The sequence below is a fragment of the Carassius carassius genome, chromosome 38, assembly GCF_963082965.1.
Source record: "Carassius carassius chromosome 38, fCarCar2.1, whole genome shotgun sequence".
NCBI classification, from domain to species: Eukaryota; Metazoa; Chordata; class Actinopteri; order Cypriniformes; family Cyprinidae; genus Carassius; species Carassius carassius.
In genome coordinates, this window is record NC_081792.1 from 19,384,190 (window position 1) to 19,406,574 (window position 22,385).

Below are 22,385 nucleotides of genomic sequence, written 5' to 3' on the forward strand. Positions count from 1 at the left end.
TTTTGTTTCAGAGCTGTTTTGCTGTTTAATTTTGCTGGCTGACAGCTTACCCGAAATAGTGTGACAACATGACCCTAGTGTGTTCAATAAACTGTTCTTGTTGTTTGTTTGTTAGTTTCATGCAACAATAAATGTAAATGGTGATGATGGTAATAGTCTGTAAAGGCCTATACAGTATACGATGGATTCTTTGATTACAGCAGAGAAGAATGGAGCTAGTGTTTTTACACTGTAGCTTTATAGTATTATAAATTATCCTTTAAGAGTAGTACATTTTTTCTTACAGTATTACGAGTTAATTCAGCAAGAATGATAGATTTGGAGGAGTGCTGCTTAGACATGCTGCCATAATCTCAACTGGTTTTATAATTATTGTTTATATGTCTTATTATTTCCTGTATTTTATGAGGCCATTTTTAGTTTCACAACACCGCCGTGTACATTTCTCATTTAACAACAGAGAGGTGAATCACACACGCCGCATTTGTTTGCCTCCGAATTCAAACTCTTGGCCAATAGGCGCAGGGCAGATTGTCCAATAGCGTTCTTACTTGGCGGGCACGTGACGCAACATCTTGACTTGCAACATTGTACCGACCAATGGCCGCCTGGCGGTGGGACGAGAACATAGAGACGAGACCTCTGAAAGTTCAGGATACAAGTGTCAGAGTGTGATATTCATCTCGCTTAGTAATCTTTCAGTTATGAATCTTTCCCAGTGCCTTGAGGATTCGCCGGCCTGGCGGACACCGAGGACAGGCCAGGATCTAAACCTCAAAGAGCTTTACAATGAGAGACACAGACTCGCTCTGGAGGAGCTGGTCGCCGGCGGAGTCCAGTCCTTCATGGGATTCCTGCAGAAAGAGAGAATCCCGAACTTTCTCTCCGACGACGAGATCAGGCGGATTTCCCGCGCTGCTGTAGTGCCTAAATCACTCTCTCTGACTGGAGACGATTCTCATTTGGACCAATCTGGCACACTGGACTGCTCCTCTGTCACTTATTTCCCCGAAGTCTCTGATATTGAGCCTCCAGTACTAGAGATGGGCTGGCCAGCGTTTACTGCAGGCTCTTTCCGTGGAGTAACACGTGCCGCCGCCTACTTCCAGCCGAGTTATGGAGAGTGCATTTATAGCTGCAAAGAGGCAGCCAGGAGGATGATAAAAAATGCAAAAGAGGTATATATATATATATATATATATTAGACAAACACACATGGACAAGTGGACGTGATACTTAATTTTTTATTATGTAGCCTGTTATTATTAATGCTTTTATGTATTAAATTGCTAATTCATCTGTAGCAATAATTCATCTGCTCTTCCCTGTGCTGAAACTTAATGCATACTGTTCTAAAGCAACTTTACAAGAATAGTGGAATGTCAAGGCAATATTACAGTGATACTTGACTACATCTATGACCAGCTTTAACATTTAATCATTACTATGAACACATTTATGAAGTATATTTTTCTGTTACTGGTATTCATTCTTAAATTAGTAGTATGTAATACAATATACAATCTTTCTGAATTTTACTCTACAAATTGACATTAGTACTTACTCCAAAAGAGATTATCACTTCAGTTAGTAGCATTAATACTTGTTATTATCCCAATAGTGACTAGTAACTATTCTTTTGTAACCTGTAACATAATTTATTGTAATTTAAATTTCCCAGATTTAAATGGTAGATATAGTTAATATCAACTATTCATTTCCAACAAGCATGCATTCCAGTTGTTGCTGGTATTTTTTTACTAGTAGTAATATTTGTATATTAGAGTTTTACTAGTTGTTTTTAAACCTGTATTGTAGTATTGTACAACAGTATTGTAGCTACTAAAATTAATACCTAATAAATAGCTACTGATAAAATGGAAACAGATGTCTGTATATGTTGAATGAATTAATAATTAAAAAATAATTAAGTAGCAATATATACTAATCGTTTAGACGTAATATTTAAATGCCATAACACATTTATTCATAACACATTCATTTATTTATTTTTTATTTACTGTTATTAAGTTGGGAAATTAATTTGTTTTCATACTTCCCAGTTTAAACTTTTAAGAGGATAAAATAATATCAAAAACCAAGCAACAGCAATGAGAAGAATAACAATTAATTCGAGATTATCGTGATTTAAAAATCACAATATGTCTTATTTAAGTTTTGTTAATAAAAAAAATAATCGTTTTGGGTTTTTAGGTGATTGAAGGGTGCGTGTGTGACTTATGCAAAGTAGTTCTCTGGATCATAAATGTGGAATGGTAAGAATGTGCAGAGGCGTCTTTCACACTGAACTGTTAACTCTAAGGATCTGAACCTGGAGGTGCCACAACAGGCTCTTCAGTCCTTGAACTGAAGGGGTTTTTGAGCTGAATGTATTTAGGTTATACCTGGAGGCAGCCTGGGTCTGCTCCAGCTTGCATGTACTTAAAGGCCAAATGTAATAAGAAATCAGCAAGGTGTGTAGCCAGCGGCTGTACAGTCATGACAATCATTCAAATGAGCTAGAAAGTGAAGTTCAGTGATGCTGAAGCTGTAAATTGTTAATTCATTTCCCACCATGTTTATCCAAACACGGTTATAAATTCTTAGTTGCATAAAGAATCGTTTACTGCTGTTAATTTCTCGTTAATCAGAAGTGATTTTTATCCTTAGGTGATTGCCATTGTGACAGACTCCTTGACAGACCTGGATATCTTCCAAGACCTGAAAGAAGCTTGCACACGCCGCAGAGTTCCTGTGTATATTCTTTTAGAGCAGTTTTCTCTTCCCTCATTCTTGCAGATGTGTAAAAACCTTCATGTACAGCTGGATGAGCTGCTGGTATGAGCTCTTCGTGCTATTATCGTTGTTTTTTTCCCTTATATGTAATGTATTTAGATTTTTTTTTTATTGCGTTTTTAAAAATGTTGTTTTATTTTTATTTATTTTTGAAGCAAATGAAAATACGAACCATAACAGGTTCTACCTACTACATGAGGTCAGGTGCTCGGATCACTGGAAAGGTTCATGAGCGTTTCATGCTGATTGATGGAAACAGAGTGGCCACAGGTTCATACAGGTAAAAAAACTCCTTTTCCACTTAATTTCTTCTATATTTTGAAAAATGTATTTTGTCGAGACAATGAAAGTCAGTGGGGTCCAGTATTGTTTTGGACCCTATTGGCTTTACTTTTATGAAAAAAAAAAAAAAAACTTTTGTTTTGTGTGGGTGTAGTATAACCTTTCAGACAATGCACACTAATCACAAATAAATTATGTAATTTGTAACATTAAATAAAGTGATTTTAACTTTGTAAATGTCAGACAGTCAGTACATAACAGGTTTGACCCCAGTTCTACTTATACATTTACTATTTATTTTGCCACATTTTTATCTACAGGTTTAACTGGACAGATGGCAAACTAAACAGCAGCAACCTTATCGAGTTATCTGGCCAGATAACCGAGAAATTCGATGAAGAGTTCCGCATCCTCTATGCCCAGTCCCTGCCACTGCCAGCGAATACAAGAGCTCCCTCTAGTGCCAGAAGCAGCGGTTTATATGACCATCTTATCCTTAAACCACCTGGAACGCCTCCCTCCTACTTGGCACGAACAACAAAGCCTCAATCAGAATGTCTGACAAGCACTCCAGCCAGACTTCATACCCCAGAGATCCAACAGATGAATAAAGACATTGAAGACCGAGACAGAAAGAGTAACCCAGTTTCTGATACTTCCACACTAGGTGAAGACTGGAATGAGCAAGAACTCAGAGAGGAAGCCCTCACCTCGGATGACCCTCGTTTACTGGCAATGAATGTTACCACTCAGACTGTCGATGTGAGGATCTCTGGTCTTGTACCTTCCTTCGACATCTCAACACAAACCTCCTGCCAAACAGCAGACGTGAGCGTGCAAACATGTGCTGACAAGCTTAAATCGAAAACCTGGTCCAGCAGCGACCAGATCAACCCCAGCGCTTCATCCGCTTGCAACCTACAAGAGGTGGACTGTCACCCACCCGTCTGTCTTGCCCCACAAGACGTCAACCTGAGGGAGTGCTTCCTCAAGATCACCAAAGAGCGACAGCACCACTACAGCTCCATTCGCTCCAAGCTGGACCACATGGTGACACTGCTTTCTCACAAGAGGGAACTAGTGGACCTCACTAACCTGACACAAAGGCCCGGCCTGCACAGAGGACGCAAGGGTCAGCAGGAGGGCAGGCAGGTTCACGGGACATTTGATAATGCGATTATGGGGACTTGGCCCAGGTCAAGATGTCTGCAGTAACATGAACACAGGAGAACTGCGCTGGTGGTGGTCTTCTTTGTTTTAGTGTGGCACTTTTAAAAAAATCTGAATAAAATCTGAATTAATTGTAGATTAATCAGAAAAATATTTTGAGTGATGTGTATGCAAAAAAAACAAACATTTGCCTTCACTTTAATTGTACTTATTGTATTAGATGGGGGAATTATTAGCAGTCTTTATATACTGTAGTTAAATAAACCAAAGTACTTTTCTGTTCGGTGACTTTGGAAATGAGTTTGCCTGTATTTGGTTGTGTCTGTTTCTTTCTTTCCGTGTTGTTAAATGTTGTGAAATTATGAAAATGACCTTTGTAACACTATTACTTTTATATCCATATATTTAAAACAACAGCAGTCACTCATGATTATGTGTTTGATGTGCCTTGAATGATGTTAGTGAAAGGAATTAATCAAAACAGTTGTACTAAATTGGAAACTTTTGGTAGAGTGACTATACTTGAGGCAATCAAATATTTATTTCACCAAAGATGCTGAAATAAAAAATAAAAAATGCCTCATTTTAATAAAACTGTTCTTATGACAAACAGTTTGTTGGAGATTTTTGTGGGGTTGTGGAACGTAACACTCATTTATAAAGACTCACTATGTTTTAAATTTAGCTTAAATACAGCAATGTAATGTTAATACATTCTTATATAGAGATTTTCTAAATATATACCATTCAAAAGTAGTTTTTTTTTTAAATAAATAAATAATTGTAAAAAAAAATCATAAAATAATATTTCACACTATTGTAATTGTACTGTATCAAATGATTATTTGATCAAATAAATGCAGGCTTGGGAAGCACAAGACCTTTCAAAAACAAACAAACAAAAAAATCTTACCTACAACCTTTTTTACAAACTTCTAAACAGTGGAGTATATCTTTGAAACATCTCAGTATTAAGAACTGCGTTGCAAATTGTACTTTATTAACCATGAGGGTGAGTTGAGGTAAATCATGCTGTTCATCTCAGTAAAAAACTGACCCAATTTCCACAACTTTAGGATAAAAAAAAAGTATATTAAAGTTAAAACATAAAATGAATAAGTAATGTGTAAAATTCTGCACCATATCTAGGTCACTATTCAAATAAGCAAATTAGTGACAAATTGATGACAATCATATGAGCTCCTTAGTAAAAAAAATAAAAATAAAAAGAGATGTTCTTATTTCCACAAAATCACTCAAGAATATATATTTTTCATTTTAAAATTCAATTTTCCCATTTAAATAATTTTGCTGGTATTTATATACAGGTGCTGGTCATATAATTAGAATATCATCAAAAAGTTAATTTATTTCATTAATTCCATTCAAAAAGTGAAACTTGTATATTATATTCATTCATTACACACAGACTGATATATTTCAAATGTTTATTTCTTTTAATTTTGATGATTATAACTGACAGCTAAAATCCCAAATTCAGTATCTCAGAAAATTAGAATATAAATTAAGAACCTATAGATTTTCTATGGGGTTAAGGTTAGGCGAGTTTGCTGGCCAATTAAGAACAGGGATACCATGGTCCTTAAACCAGGTACTGGTAGCTTTGGCACTGTGTGCAGGTGCCAAGTCCAGTTGTAAAATGAAATCTGCATCTCCATAAAGTTGGTCAGCAGCAGGAAGCATGAAGCGCTCTAAAACTTCCTGGTATACGACTTCGTTGACCTTGGACCTCAAAAAAACACAGTAGACCAACACCAGAAGATGACATGGCGCCCCAAACCATCACTGACTGTGGAAACTTTAGACTGGACCTCAAGCAGCGTGGATTTTGTGCCTCTCCTCTCTCAAGACTCTAGGACCCTGATTTCCAAAGGAAATGCAAAATTTACTTTCATCAGAGAACATAACTTTGGACCACTCAGCAGCAGTCCAGTCCTTTTTGAAGCGAGACGCTTCTGACGCTGTCTGTTGTTCAAGAGTGGCTTGACACAAGGAATCAGACAGCTGAAACCCATGTCTTGCATACATTTTTTTTCTAGTGGTTCTTGAAGCACTGACTCCAGCTGCAGTCCACTCTTTAAGAATCTCCCCCACATTTTTGAATGGGTTTTGTTTCACAATCCTCTCCAGGGTGTGGTTATCCCTATTGCTTATATACTTTTTTCCTACCACATCTTTTCCTTCCCTTCGCCTCTCTATTAATGTGCTTGGACACAGAGCTCTGTGAACAGCCAGCCTCTTTTGCAATGACCTTTTGTGTCTTAAGGTGTCAATGGTCATCTTTTGGACAACTGTCAAGTCAGCAGTCTTCCCCATGATTGTGACAGAACTAGACTGAGAGACAATTTAAAGGCTTTGCAGGTGTTTTGAGTTAATTAGCTGATTAGAGTGTGGCACCAGGTGTCTTCAATATTGAACCTTTTCACAATATTCTAATTTTCTGAGATACTGAATTTGGGATTTTCCTTAATTGTCCGTTATAAACATCAAAATTAAAAGAAAGAAACATTTGAAATATATCAGTCTGTGTGTAATGAATAAATATAATATAAACGTTTCACTTTTTGAATGGAATTATTGAAATAAATCTACTTTTTGATGACATTCTAATTATATGACCAGCACCTGTATGTATGTATGTATATATATATATATATATATATATATATATATATATATATATATATATATATATATATATATATATATTGCATACAGTTAGTGTTGGCAGTATGGTAATGTTCTGGGCAACAGTCCACACGCCTGTCCACGCAGCCATGCTTGGACAGAGCGGGGAGAGCAGCAAGACAAACCCCCCTGGGGTACAGAACAGAACCATTATAAGCATACATAATTACAATTCATAATTACATGCGTTGTAAAAAAAAAATGTGATAGAGACTGCTTCCAATGAAGACACTGTAAAGAAAGAACAAAGTTAGATCGGATTACAGGTTCATTTGGTGGAGTTGGGGTTTGAGGAGGGAGTTAATTGCAAGCAGCGATGCGATGGAAGAGACACTGAAGAATGGAAATTTAAATAGACCGCAGGTGATAGGTGTCAAGACTGGATTGGTACATGTAAGGAACAGCTGACTGTCGGCTGATGCAAGCGTGACTAACGTGAGAATTTGACAATGGAGCCTCAAAGACTGTGTTTGATTTTTTCTAACTGAATCAAAAATAAAACATATTTTATCCACTGAGTGCGAGAGGGGACACAAGGACCTTCCAATGCATTAGAATACAATGTCTTGCTAGTAAAGAGAGAAAAGCTACCAGCTCAATTTAATGGGATGGCAACGAGTAACCAGAAGGCAAGACTCCAAACAACCCAATTAGTGGAGAGAGCAGAGCAGGACAAGTCCAGAACATGTGGGCTAAATTAGGTGGTTCTAGATGACACTTGTCACAACATAGATCAATATTGGGAAACATATGGGCAAATTTGCTTTTGCAAATTTGTACTCTGTAGACAGCTTTACACTGTAAAAACCCATGGTGAGCTCAAACAGATGAATTATAGACACGTTTTTGAAACTGACTGCCATGTTTGCAGGTATTTTGTTATGAAACGTTTTGAATTAAATGCATTTTCACTGCACTTTAGGACCCAAATGTAGTTAACTATAATTTAATAGATTATTTTTTATTTATAAAAGATCTTTATTCTGTCTCATTGCAAGTTAGATTTAAACCAAAACAAAAACAAAACAATTGCCCGTATTTTAGGTCAAAAACTGTCTGTTAACGGTGTTCACAGAACGAGGAATTCTGGGAAGTCTGTTCTCATATCACACCAGCAACAGTCTTGTGTAAACCGAAGAGGGCGCTATTATCTTGCACCTTGCAACTCACTTCACGAGATTGGATTGAAGAAAATATACACATACATCAATCTGACATATATATATATATATATATATATATATATAAAATGTTACAAAAGATTTCAATTTTTAAAAAATGATGTTCTCTTGAATTTTCTATACACTTTCTATACTTTCTATACACACAAAAATTTGAGTACCAAATCACCATATTAAAAGGATCAAGGATTGGAATAATAGTTTTACTACTAAATAAAGTTTTTTAATGTAAAATATATTAAAACAGGAAACAAGTATTTAAAACTGTAAATAACACCCATCACAAAATTACTGTTTTGACTTTATTTTGATCAAATTTTTTTTGAAAAGGCTTTTCATCCAAAAATCGAAAATCTAACTGACCTCAGCTTTTGAAAGGTACTTTTTATTTATGTTTTTCCCACACATTTATTATTTATTTTAACAGGATCAGTCTCTCATTGATTTCTGGATCATTTTGAAGATTTATGCATACTACCTCGTGGCCTAAGTGTCAAAATACAGACGAATGACTCTCTTAGTTGTATGCTGTTTGCTGTAAAATCCACAGTGATTTTATATAATGGGTTGTTTATGCGAATTGTAATTCAACTTTGACATGTAAAACAGCATTTTAAAAATGAAATGAAAATAAAAATGAATAAGCATTACATAAATATATCCAACATAAAACAGCATTCTCAAAACAAATTAGCATTCAGATGCTGTTCACTACCTTGAATTTTTATACTTTCAAAAGCCACCCCTGAGCTTTACTATTAATAGCTTGATTAAACAAAACAACAAGTGATTGTTAGCGGTTAATTATTTATCTTGTTTTCATGAGTGTTTTGAGCGCAGTCATCCCCTCAGGTACCGCTCAACGACTGTCCAATGATCGCAACCTTAATCACTTCTCTTGAGAAATGAAACCTGCTTGTGGTTTTTAAAAAACAGTCGTTGCTACTAAAGACATAGTTCATGTTTAATCAGTATATTACAAAGTCTCTTTCTCTACGCAAACCATGTAGGCCCATAATTCAATAACTGGTAAAAATGAGAGGAATCTATAAATTACACATGCAATTATGATATTTTGGGCATTAAAATGGCATTCAAAGGTCCTATGTAAATTCTTATTCATATGTTTGGTAACACTTTAACACTTAATTCTTAAGTAAATATATGTTGATTTAGGATATTTGTACTGAAAAAAAAGGCAAAATACATTTTAGAAGTCATATGACTTGCTTTTTTTTTTTTTTTTTTTTTGAATATCAAAGAAGATATTTTGAAAAAAGGACTGTTTTGTCCCTATAATCAAAGTCAAAACAACATTGAACACCTCTGACTTTTCTTGTATGGACAAAAAATGTATTGTTTGTGTTCCAAGACAACATGAGGGTGAATAAATAGTTTTTGGATGAACCCATCACAACAATCGGATGCGGAGCATGAATAGAAATACCTACAGAGAAAGATGCAAGCAACTCATGGCAAGATTTTTGTATGGTGGAAGAACTTTACTCAAGATAATTGCTGAAAGTGTTGTATGCCATTGGCAAGTTCTCTTACCATTCTAAAGGGATATAGGACAAATTTGGCAACACAAGGGTGTATATCCATCCCTAATACTGGTATGTGTCATCCCAATTAAACTAGACTCGCAGGTGGAGACCTTTTGTTACCTGACTGCCCTCGTCAGCTCTTCTGCCCCCTCACTGCTCTCTGGTAAACATCTGACTTTCCATCAAGAGGAGACTAGAACAGTCACCATCTGGAGGAGGGTGTTTGGCCTGAGGATACAAAACAAAGAAATGAAAATACAAGTCAGGGGACAACAATGTGATGACGCTTGCCAAAACAGCCTGGCCGTGTCTTTTGTAGTTTTCGGGAGAGATTTCGGTTTCAACGCCCCCGCTCCTATTTTCGGCCTTCAAATGATGATGACACACAGTTGTTTTCAATCCCTGTGGATCCTGCGGAGTGCAGCACATTCGAGTTGATGGCGTGTGTAAACTTTTCTGCTCGTTCCCTGGTGTGACATGTTCTTGCCCTTTGCTTCGTATCTTTCCCTAGTACTTAGCGGGTTGATTTCAGACTGTTCCTTTGGCCAAAAAGAGCAGAGATAAATAATATGAGAGCTATTTGTCAGGGTTTTAGCTTCATGACCTTGGTTCAAACTCTCCCAGCACATGAGTAATACAAGCCACATTATAGTAACTGCTGTCAGTGAAGGTAACCACCACCGCTAGCTCTAGATGTGTGTGTCAGCACCAATGCCGAACTGTGCTATTAATAGAAGCCACAGTGTGTCTCAGGTGAAAGCAGTCTTTGTGTCCTGTGGTCTTTGGCTGAGCGTGTGGCTTGGGGAAGGTGACAGGTGCAGCTCTGCGTTCAGGCCAGCTCATCTGTTTTGCACTTTTGTCTTTGTAATGCAGAAATAATGCAGTTTCTTGGCTAGAAATAGGAGGAAAAGTTCTCAAGTATTTTAGAAGGGGATATAGTAGGGATGCACAATGTACCTTTTTTTCATGCTCATTTATGCTGATTTTACCATGAGATTACCCTTTTCTATTGTCTAACACTCACATTTAATTATTACCAATACATCTGAATCATTCATACAAAAAACAATATAATGGCACCATATCAGTTTTTTTTTAAATTGACATCAATTGATAATGACTTGAATTAATTGTACATATAGATTAGCTATTTCTTTCATTTAACACTGACATTATCTGATGCAATCATACAAAAAGAATGAAAACTATGGATACACAATATAATTGTGCATGCTCATTTTTACATTTAGATTATATTTTTATTCATTCACTGAAATTTATATACTACCAATAAAACTCATGCATTCATAGAAAACAGTGCAGCATTACACAATATTACATTCATTAAAAAAAAAGCATGAAAACTAGGGATACGCAATAAAATTATGCCATTGGCCAGTATTATTTTTTGTATATATCAATATCACTTGAGATTTGTTCATGCTCATTTCCCCTGTTAACATTTAGATGACTCATTAAGACTACCGCTCACTCAATCTATAAAACACTAATCGTTTAATATTCTTAAATATGTAAATACTGTTAAATGTAATCTGCATCAAATCTCAGAATTAATATTTACATATATATCCAATTTTCATACTGTACATTATAATGTTGTGACACTATTATACCCTTGCACCATTGGTTTTATTTTTCTGTTTAATTTTTTATTTAGACAAATTAGAATTTTGATATGAGCCATTAACTGTTTATTGGCCATAATATGAAAAATATTTCTCGGCTTATTGTTTCAGCCAAAAGTTTAGTGTCCGAGCATCCCTGATAAAATACAACAAAATAGCATTAATGAAAAGTTAAATACTGAATTACAAACGGCATTATTGAAACACTAATTGCCGCTTAGACAGTTTTAATGGTTTAAAACCACAAGTTTCAGTTTAAATTTCAAAAAAAGATTAAGGTAGTAATTATTTGATCTTAATTAGATAAAAAAATCTTATTGCATGTGGTTAAAGAGATGCCTGAGAGGACAGCGCTGTTCAAAACAGATAAGACCCCTTCCTGCTTCACTCACTCACCCTCATCTAACGTTTGCTGCTGCCTCATAGAGTCTTTATCTCAACCCATCTCCAAGCTTGGATACACCGCAAACCCTCTCACTCTCACAGTTTAACCAGTCACAGTCGAGGAGGTGAGCCTGCTTTACCTGCTCGCTTTCCATCTGCCTCATCAGTTTATGACAGAATGTGAAGTTATAGCTGATCCTAGAAGCTGTTAAAGCCTTTCTAAGCAATCCAGCATTAGATGTGACCAAATATAAACAGTTGACACAAAAATTCACTTGTAAATTAAAATCATTATAGGTTCATCACATTGAAACTTGTTAAAATTAATGGTTTGGAAAGCAGTTGCTAGTGCTAGGCAAGTTAAATAACATGTACTCCTGGGTATTGATTAACGCCTTCTTGGTATCTGTTTCACAGACTCACCATACACTTATTGATTCATGCAAATTGATTTCAAATGGATTTTGTGATGTAATTAGTTGCTCATGTGTCTTCCAAAGGCTTTTAAATGATCAGCCAAATTAGGTCAAATCGGGTCAATAATAATGACCATTATTAACTCCAAAAAGACTGGGAATGAAACAAAGCAAGTCGACAGAGAAAAATTAATGAAATTATTCAGAAAGGAAACAGAAAAGGTCTTGTTGACTCAAAGTTATATTAATTTCTACTGCATAATATTAAAACTATATTTTTCAGAGAATTCATTTGAAGTCTTTTTCTTACCCCATATGCATTTATTCTTTCATTTCAAGCATATAAATCCGATAAAATAATCTTGTCTTGTGTTTAAAAAAAAAAAAGATTTTGTCCGATGAAATTTAGATTCTCAAATATGTTGTTTTAATTATTACATATTTTTTACAGAAAATTTTTTTGTGATCAATAAAATTATTTTTGCACTGCAACGTCTTTAATTATTTGTTTGACCAAGCATGACCAAGGTCCAAGATCCTTACATAAAAAAGAGAGAAATAAAAAAAAAAAAAAAAAAAAACCGATGTTAAGGAAGCAGCAACTGCTATCATATTATATGGCAAGAGGCAGAATAACTAATTAGTCTGTCTGACCTTTTGCAAAAATTCACTTTTCTAATATTTATTCTTTAAGCTTAATGTTTTTATTGTGGTAATAAGTTTAAAATCACAGAGGTTGATTACAGAATGCAACTGTGCATTGATAAACATTTACACACCCTTCAGGAGCCCAGGGGGTTACATTACATGTTTGACTTTGAGAGATTGAGAACCTAAAGCCATCATGAAACAATTAGTCAAAAGCACTTGTCTATGTCAATGAGAACGCTGTCTGAATTATGCAGATGGCGCAATCTGTATCTCTCTTGTGAGGTGCTGTGAACTTGAATTAAACTCAAGAGTATTCCCTGCTCTCCAAACTTGCTGGCCAGAAGAACAACACAAATCAGGGTGAAGTCTTCTTCACATGCTGACGTTTATCAAGCTGCATTCACCAGCGGTAATGTGTTTAGATGCATATGTCAAGAGGACCACTAGTGTAGGAACGGAGGGGGAAGGGACACTTAGCTTGTCCTGCTAGATCAGCACAACTTTGATTTCATTGATTGAGTCGACTGCAGAGGACATCTTAACAGTAATATTACACAAAGAAAGCAATGTAGCTGTCTATATAAATATTATGCACTCCTTAATGTGATAATATAATATAATATAATATAATATAATATAATATAATATAATATAATATAATATAATATAATATAATATAATATAATATAATATAATATAATATAATATAATATAATTTAAAATGGTTTCAATGTTAATTACATTTATTTACACAAAGAAAATAACGTACCTGCATTTTTCTGCTATATAAATTTATATCCTTAAATAACAAATATATTAAGCATATTTGGAAAAAGTTATGATTCATAATATAATATAATACTAAATATGGTAACAATAATTAATTTGCTAATAGAGACCACATTTCCTTCTTATCACAATGTTTCAACATATTGTTTCAATATTAAATGAATTAAAAATGTGTTAAAAAATATATATTCAAAATGGAAAAATAATCATGTCTCGCTACATTAAAGCTTATAAAGGGATTTAAAAGTAATTTTAATTTAAATGTATTTACATTAATATTCTTTATTTTGGTATATTATATAAGGACAACCAAATAGTTATAAGTATAAGTTATAAGTTGATAGTGTTCCTGTACCAGGACAAGACCACAGGAAACAGATGATTCTTCTGCACAATCTTAGAGAAAAATGGTATATGTGAGGATTTCCAGTCAGGATTTAGACCGTATCATAGTTCTGAGACTGCTCTCCTTAGAGTTACAAATGATCTGCTCTAATCATCTGATCGTGGGTGTATCTCTCTATTAGTTTTATTGGATCTTAGTGCTGCGTTTGACACAATTGACCACAACATTCTTTTGCATAGACTTGAACACTTTGTTGGCATTAATGGAAGTGCATTAGCATGGTTTAAATCGTACTTATATGACCGCCATCAGTTCATAGCAGTGAATGAAGATGTATCCTATCGATCACAAGTGCAGTATGGAGTACCTCAAGGCTCAGTACTAGGGCCGCTACTCTTCACGCTTTATATGTTACCCTTGGGAGATATCATCAGGAAACATGGTGTTAGCTTTCACTGTTATGCTGATGATACTCAACTCTATATTTCTTCGCAGCCCGGTGAAACACACCAATTTGAAAAACTAATGGATTGCATAGTCGATATAAAAAACTGGATGACGAGTAATTTCTTACTGCTAAATTCTGAAAAAACAGAGGTGTTAATTATAGGACCTAAAAACTCCGCTTGTAATAACCTAGAACACTGTCTAAGACTTGATGGTTGCTCTGTCAATTTCTTCGTCATCAGTTAGGAACCTAGGTGTGCTATTTGATCGCAATCTTTCCTTAGAAAGCCACGTTTCTAGCATTTGTAAAACTGCATTTTTCCATCTCAAAAATATATCTAAATTACGGCCTATGCTCTCAATGTCAAATGCAGAAATGTTAATCCATGCTTTTATGACCTCAAGGTTAGATTATTGTAATGCTTTATTGGGTGGTTGTTCTGCACGCTTAGTCAAACAACAGCTAGTCCAAAATGAAAATCTAGATTAAAGACCCATCTCTTTAACCTGGCATACACATAACATACTAATATGCTTTTATTATCCAAATCCGTTAAAGGATTTTTAGGCTGCATTAATTAGGTAAACCGGAACCGGAAACACTTCCCATAACACCCTATGTACTTGCTACATCATTAGAAGAATGGCATCTAAGCTAATATTTGTCTGTTTCTCTCTTGTTCCGAGGTCACCGTGGCCACCAGATCCAGTCTGTGTCCAGATCAGAGGGTCACTGCAGTCACCCGGATCCAGTACGTATCCAGACCAGATGGTGGATCAGCACCTAGAAAGGACCTCTACATCCCTTAAAGACAGCGGAGACCAGGACAACTAGAGCCCCAGATACAGATCCCCTGTAAAGACCTTGTCTCAAAGGAGCACCAGGACAAGACCACAGGAAACAGATGATTCTTCTGCACAATCTGACTTTGCTGCAGCCTGGAATTGAACTACTGGTTTCGTCTGGTCAGAGGAGAACTGGCCCCCCAACTGAGCCTGGTTTCTCCCAAGGTTTTTTTCTCCATTCTGTCACCGATGGAGTTTCGGTTCCTTGCCGCTGTCGCCTCTGGCTTGCTTAGTTGGGGACACTTCATCTACAGAGATATCGTTGACTTGATTGCAAATAAATGCACAGACACTATTTAATTGAACAGAGATGACATAACTGAATTCAATGATGAACTGCCTTTAACTATCATTTTTTCATTATTGACACTGTTTTCCTAATGAATGTTGTTCAGTTGCTTTGACGCAATGTATTTTGTTTAAAGCGCTATATAAATAAAGGTGACTTTGACTTTGACTTTGACAATCTGACTTTGCTGCAGTCTGGAATTGAACTGCTGGTTTCGTCTGGTCAGAGGAGAACTGGCCCCCCAACTGAACCTGGTTTCTCCCAAGGTTTTTTTCTCCATTCTGTCACCGATGGAGTTTCGGTTCCTTGCCACCGTCGCCTCTGGCTTGCTTAGTTGGGGTCACTGAACGTCACTTCCTGTTTGTTGTTGGCGGCTGTACTGCGTTTGAGCTCCGTCACTATATTCTTTTCATTGACTATTTTTAACTCAAAAATCAATTTTATACATCATCGTTTCCGTTTATATAACGTGTGAATATATCCTCTATTGTATTCTTCAACAAAAACAATCAGAGCGCCTCGCTATCACTAGTTTTATTTTGATCTCCCGGGTCCGCTATTAGCTTTTAGCCCGTTAGCATCAGCAAGCGTGGTTGCAGCTAACTGCGCTTACATTGCTAATACTCTATATACACACATTACCACTGCTGTACTCACTGTTACTTGCTTTAATGGCGGATGAATGTCTCCACTCTGTGCAGCTCGAGCTCGAGGCCGTGGGAAAGCAGATTCACGACCTGGAGGTGAGGCAGGCCCAGCTGAGAGAGCGGAGAGCCGCGCTGGAATCATCCCGGGCTGACGCTCACAAGTCCGGGGTAAGTATACAGTGTGCTGCTAACAGTCCCACCACGTCTACTCCGTGTGTTTCTCTGCACAGGCCCGGTGCACCCAGGACGCGATCTTCCCAGATGTCCTTCACTGCGACGCCGGGACACCACGGACCCTGGGTGCATCCACAGCGGAGGACGCGAGCCGGGTCCCGGGCAACGACTTCTCCCCCTCCTGCCTACGACATCTCCATCCGGAACCGCTTCGCTCCCCTCCGCGAGACAGGACGCGACGCTGTGATCATCGGAGACTCCATCGTCCGACACGTAAGTGCTACATTAGCCGAAGGTAAAGTGCACACTCATTGTTTGCCTGGTGCTCGTGTTCTCGATGTTTCTGCGCAGATACCCGCGATCCTGAAGGCCGACGAGAGCCCCAGAGCGGTCGTGCTTCATGCCGGGGTTAACGACACCACGCTGCGGCAGACGGAGACGCTGAAGAGGGACTTCAGCAGCCTGATCGAGACGGTTCGCAGCACGACGCCCACGGCGACGATCATTGTGTCAGGACCACTGCCCACGTATCGACGAGGAGACGAAAGGTTCAGTAGACTTTTTGCTTTAAATGAATGGTTGTTGTCATGGTGTAAAGAACAGAAACTGCTATTTGTTAATAACTGGAATCTTTTCTGGGAGCGTCCTAGGCTGTTTGGCGCTGATGGATTACACCCCAGCAGAATTGGAGCGGAGCTGCTCTCTGACAACATCTCCAGGACACTTCGCTCCATGTGACTAGTAAAACAATTCTCTAATAACTATTATGATGAGTTTTGTTCCACCCGCTTAAATGATAAAAGTACTTGCGCTGTAAAAACTATTAAGACTGTGTCTGTTCCCCGAATAGTGAGGTCAAAATATAATGTAGGATCTAGAAAAAATCTAATAGTAATTAAACCAGAAAAATGTAAAGTAAATGAACAAAAACAATTTTTAAAGTTTGGGCTCATAAATATTAGATCACTCACACCCAAAGCAGTTATTGTAAATGAAATGATCACAGAAAATAGTTTTGATGTACTCTGCTTGACTGAAACCTGGCTAAAACCAAATGATTATTTTGGTCTAAATGAGTCTACTCCACCGAACTACTGTTATAAGCATGAGCCCCGTCAGACTGGTCGTGGCGGAGGTGTCGCAACAATATATAGTGATATTCTCAATGTTACCCAGAAAACAGGATACAGGTTTAACTCTTTTGAAATACTTCTGCTAAATGTTACACTGTCAGACATGCAAAAGAAATCTAATGTATCTCTTGCTCTGGCTACTGTGTATAGACCACCAGGGCCGTATACAGAATTCCTAAAAGAGTTTGCAGATTTCCTCTCAGACCTTCTACAACCCGAATTCCGGAAAAGTTGGGACGTTTTTTAAATTTTAATAAAATGAAAACTAAAAGACTTTCAAATCACATGAGCCAATATTTTATTCACAATAGAACATAGATAACATAGCAAATGTTTAAACTGAGAAAGTTTACAATTTTATGCACAAAATGAGCTCATTTCAATTTTGATTTCTGCTACAGGTCTCAAAATAGTTGGGACGGGGCATGTTTACCATGGTGTAGCATCTCCTTTTCTTTTCAAAACAGTTTGAAGACGTCTGGGCATTGAGGCTATGAGTTGCTGGAGTTTTGCTGTTGGAATTTGGTCCCATTCTTGCCTTATATAGATTTCCAGCTGCTGAAGAGTTCGTGGTCGTCTTTGACGTATTTTTCGTTTAATGATGCGCCAAATGTTCTCTATAGGTGAAAGATCTGGACTGCAGGCAGGCCAGGTCAGCACCCGGACTCTTCTACGACGAAGCCATGGTGTTGTTATAGCTGCAGTATGTGGTTTTGCATTGTCCTGCTGAAATAAACAAGGCCTTCCCTGAAATAAACGTTGTTTGGAGGGAAGCATATGTTGCTCTAAAACCTTTATATACCTTTCAGCATTCACAGAGCCTTCCAAAACATGCAAGCTGCCCATACCGTATGCACTTATGCACCCCCATACCATCAGAGATGCTGGCTTTTGAACTGAACGCTGATAACATGCTGGAAGGTCTCCCTCCTCTTTAGCCCGGAGGACACGGCATCCGTGATGTCCAACAAGAATGTCAAATTTGGACTCGTCTGACCATAAAACACTATTCCACTTTGAAATAGTCCATTTTAAATGAGCCTTGGCCCACAGGACATGACGGCGCTTCTGGACCATGTTCACATATGGCTTCCTTTTTGCATGATAGAGCCTTAGTTGGCATCTGCTGATGGAACGGCGGATTGTGTTTACCGACAGTGGTTTCTGAAAGTATTCCTGGGCCCATTTAGTAATGTCATTGACACAATCATGCCGATGAGTGATGCAGTGTCGTCTGAGAGCCCGAAGACCACAGGCATCCAATAAAGGTCTCCGGCCTTGTCCCTTACGCACAGAGATTTCTCCAGTTTCTCTGAATCTTTTGATGATGTTATGCACTGTAGATGATGAGATTTGCAAAGCCTTTGCAATTTGACGTTGAGGAACATTGTTTTTAAAGTTTTCCACAATTTTTTTACGCAGTCTTTCACAGATTGGAGAGCCTCTGCCCATCTTTACTTCTGAGAGACTCTGCTTCTCTAAGACAAAGCTTTTATAGCTAATCATGTTACAGACCTGATATCAATTAACTTAATTAATCACTAGATGTTCTCCCAGCTGAATCTTTTCAAAACTGCTTGCTTTTTTAGCCATTTGTTGCCCCGTGCCAACTTTTTTGAGACCTGTAGCAGGCATTAAATTTTAAATGAGCTAATTAAGTGGATAAAAGTGTAACATTTCTCAGTTTAAACATTTGCTACGTTATCTATGTTCTATTGTGAATAAAATATTGGCTCATGTGATTTGAAATTCCTTTAAAAAACGTCCCAACTTTTCCGGAATTCGGGTTGTAGTTACAGTTGATAAGGCGCTAATCATGGGAGATTTTAATATTCACGTTGATAATGCAAATAATACATTAGGACTTGCGTTTACTGTCCTAATAAACTCCTTTGGAGTCAAGCAAAATGTCACCTGGCCCACTCATCGTTTTAATCATACACTAGATCTAATAAGATCTAACTAGATCTTACTGCTATAGATATTGTACCCCAAAGTGATGATATTACAGACCATTTTCTTGTATCGTGCATGCTGCGTATAACTGATATTAACTATATGTCTCAGCGTTACCGTCTGGGCAGAACTATTGTTCCAGCCACCAAAGAAAGATTCGCAAATAACCTGCCTGATCTATCTCAACTGCTATTTGTACCCAAAAATACACATGAATTAGACGAAATTACTGACAACATGGGCACTATTTTCTCTAATACATTAGAAGCTGTTGCCCCCATCAAATTGAAAAAGGTTAGAGAAAAACGTACTGTGCCATGGTATAACAGCAACACTCACTCTCTCAAGAAAGTAACTCGTAGTCTTGAACGCAAATGGAGAAAAACTAACTTGGAAGTTTTTAGAATTGCATGGAAAAACAGTATGTCCAGGTATAGACAGGCTCTAAAAACTGCTAGGGCAGAGCATATCCACAAACTCATTGAAAATAACCAAAACAATCCAAGGTTTTTATTTAGCACAGTGGCTAAATTAACAAATTACCAGACGCCACCTGATTCAAATATTCCACCAACGTTAAATAGTAATGACTTTATGAATTTCTTCACTGATAAAATAGATAACATTAGAAATACAATAGCGAATGTAGATTCTACAGCGTCTAACACTTCAGTTTCATCCATCGCACCCAAAGATAAACTGCAGTGCTTTACAAATATAGGACAGGAAGAGCTAAATAAACTTATCACTGTATCTAAACCAACAACATGTTTATTAGATCCTGTACCCACTAAATTACTAAAAGAGCTGTTACCTGTAGCCGAGGAACCGCTTCTCAATATCATTAACTCGTCGTTATCTTTAGGTCACGTCCCAAAACCATTCAAGCTGGCGGTTATCAAGCCTCTTATTAAAAAAACAAGACTAGATCCTAGTGTACTGGCAAATTATAGGCCTATTTCAAATCTTCCATTTATGTCTAAAATTTTAGAAAAAGTTGTGTCTGCTCAATTGAGCACCTTCCTGCATAAAAATGATCTGTATGAAGAATTTCAGGCCCCATTTCAGGTTTTAGGCCCCACCATAGCACAGAAACTGCACTTGTTAAAATTACAAATGACCTGCTCCTTGCGTCAGATCAAGGCTGCATCTCATTTCTAGTCTTACTTGATCTTAGTGCTGCGTTCGACACCATAGATCATGACATACTCATAGATCGATTACAAAACTATACAGGTATTCAAGGGCAGGCTCTAAGATGGTTTAGATCCTACCTGTCCGATCGCTACCATTTTGTTTACTTAAATGGGGTGTCATCTCATTTATCATCAGTAAAATATGGAGTGCCACAAGGATCCGTCCTAGGTCCCCTTCTTTTTTCAATATACATGTTGCCCTTTGGTAATATTATTAGAAAATACGGAATTAGCTTCCACTGATATGCTGATGATACTCAGCTATATATCTCAACGAGACCAGATGAAACTTCCCAATTATCTAAGCTAACAGAGTGTGTTAAAAATTGGATGACAAATAATTTTCTCCAATTAAATTCGGATAAGACAGAGATATTAATTATTGGACCAAAAAACACCACACAGAATGTTGTAGATTACAATCTGCAGCTAGACGGATGTACTGTTACTTCCTCTACAGTCAGAAATCTGGGTGTTATATTGGACAGCAATTTGTCTTTTGAAAATCATATTTCCAATGTTACAAAAACTGCATTCTTCCATCTTAGAAACATTGCCAAGCTACGAAACATGTTATCTGTTTCTGATGCAGAAAAGCTAGTTCATGCATTCATGACCTCTAGACTGGACTATTGTAATGCACTTCTAGGTGGTTGTCCTGCTTCGTCAATAAACAAGCTACAGGTAGTCCAAAATGCAGCAGCTAGAGTCCTTACGAGGTCAAGAAAATATGATCATATTACCCCAATTTTACAGTCTCTGCACTGGCTACCTATTAAGTTCCGTATCAGTTACAAATTATCATTACTTACCTATAAGGCCCTAAATGGTTTAGCTCCTGCATACCTAACTAGCCTTCTACCACGCTACAACCCATCACGCACCCTAAGGTCACAAAACGCTGGACTTTTGGTAGTTCCTAGGATAGCAAAGTCCACTAAAGGAGGTAGAGCTTTTTCACATTTGGCTCCCAAACTCTGGAATAGCCTTCCTGATAATGTTCGGGGTTCAGACACACTCTCTCTGTTTAAATCTAGATTAAAAACGCATCTCTTTCGCCAAGCATTCGAATGATGTATCTCTTAAATTGTGAGTGTAGTTGCATCTGCATTTTTATTCTTTAGCTTGGGTTAAACTAATTTTACTTTGTTGGATCAGCAGCTATGCTAATGATGTCTCTATTTTGTTTCTATGTTTTGCCACGGGATTTACATCCCGTGGTAACTAGGATTTACACAAGCTCCAGTCTGGATCCAGAACACCTGAGAAGAGATGATGCTGACCCTCAGAGGACCCCAGATGATGCTAACCTTGAATCAACAAACAGAACTAACAATTATTGCTACATGTGTGACTGCATCATATAATTACTATTAATTAATAATATTGATAGTTCATCGTCTAGCTGACTACGTCTTGTATTATTATTATTATTTTTTATTTTTTCTAAAATCCTGTCAAAAGTGCACAAACTACTAGCTACTACTAAATATTATAGAAACATAATTTTCTGTAAAGTTGCTTTGTAACGATTTGTATTGTAAAAAGCGCTATACAAATAAACTTGAATTGAATTGAATTGAATCTACAGCGATATCGTTGACTTGATTGCAAATAAATGCACAGACACTATTTAACTGAACAGAGATGACATCACTAAATTCAATGATGAACTGCCTTTAACTATCATTTTGCATTATTGACACACTGTTTTCCTAATGAATGTTGTTCAGTTGCTTTGACGCAATGTATTTTGTTTAAAGCACTATATAAATAAAGG

The 22,385-nt window shown here is 37.1% G+C and overlaps 2 protein-coding genes across 4 annotated transcripts; both read left to right on the forward strand.

Moving 5' to 3' along the window:
* The first annotated feature begins 582 nt into the window (after positions 1 to 582).
* LOC132119503 (protein FAM83D-like) lies at positions 583 to 4,676 on the forward strand. Its single transcript, XM_059529536.1, has 4 exons — positions 583 to 1,178; positions 2,671 to 2,838; positions 2,952 to 3,076; positions 3,399 to 4,676. Exons 1-4 carry the CDS (start codon positions 705 to 707, stop codon positions 4,291 to 4,293), a joined length of 1,662 nt encoding a protein of 553 aa, XP_059385519.1. The 5' UTR covers positions 583 to 704; the 3' UTR covers positions 4,294 to 4,676.
* Positions 4,677 to 16,032: 11,356 nt separating this feature from the next.
* Positions 16,033 to 22,040, forward strand: LOC132119053 (uncharacterized). 3 transcript variants are annotated; one of them, XM_059528798.1, is made up of 2 exons: positions 16,033 to 17,061; positions 21,834 to 22,040. In XM_059528798.1, exon 1 carries the CDS (start codon positions 16,171 to 16,173, stop codon positions 17,056 to 17,058), a length of 888 nt encoding a protein of 295 aa, XP_059384781.1. In that variant the 5' UTR covers positions 16,033 to 16,170; the 3' UTR covers positions 17,059 to 17,061; positions 21,834 to 22,040. The 3 variants fall into 3 exon arrangements, with proteins under 3 accessions (XP_059384781.1, XP_059384783.1, XP_059384782.1); XM_059528800.1 differs by having other exon boundaries at positions 21,846 to 22,040; XM_059528799.1 differs by having other exon boundaries at positions 21,876 to 22,040.
* The last annotated feature ends 345 nt before the right edge of the window (positions 22,041 to 22,385 follow it).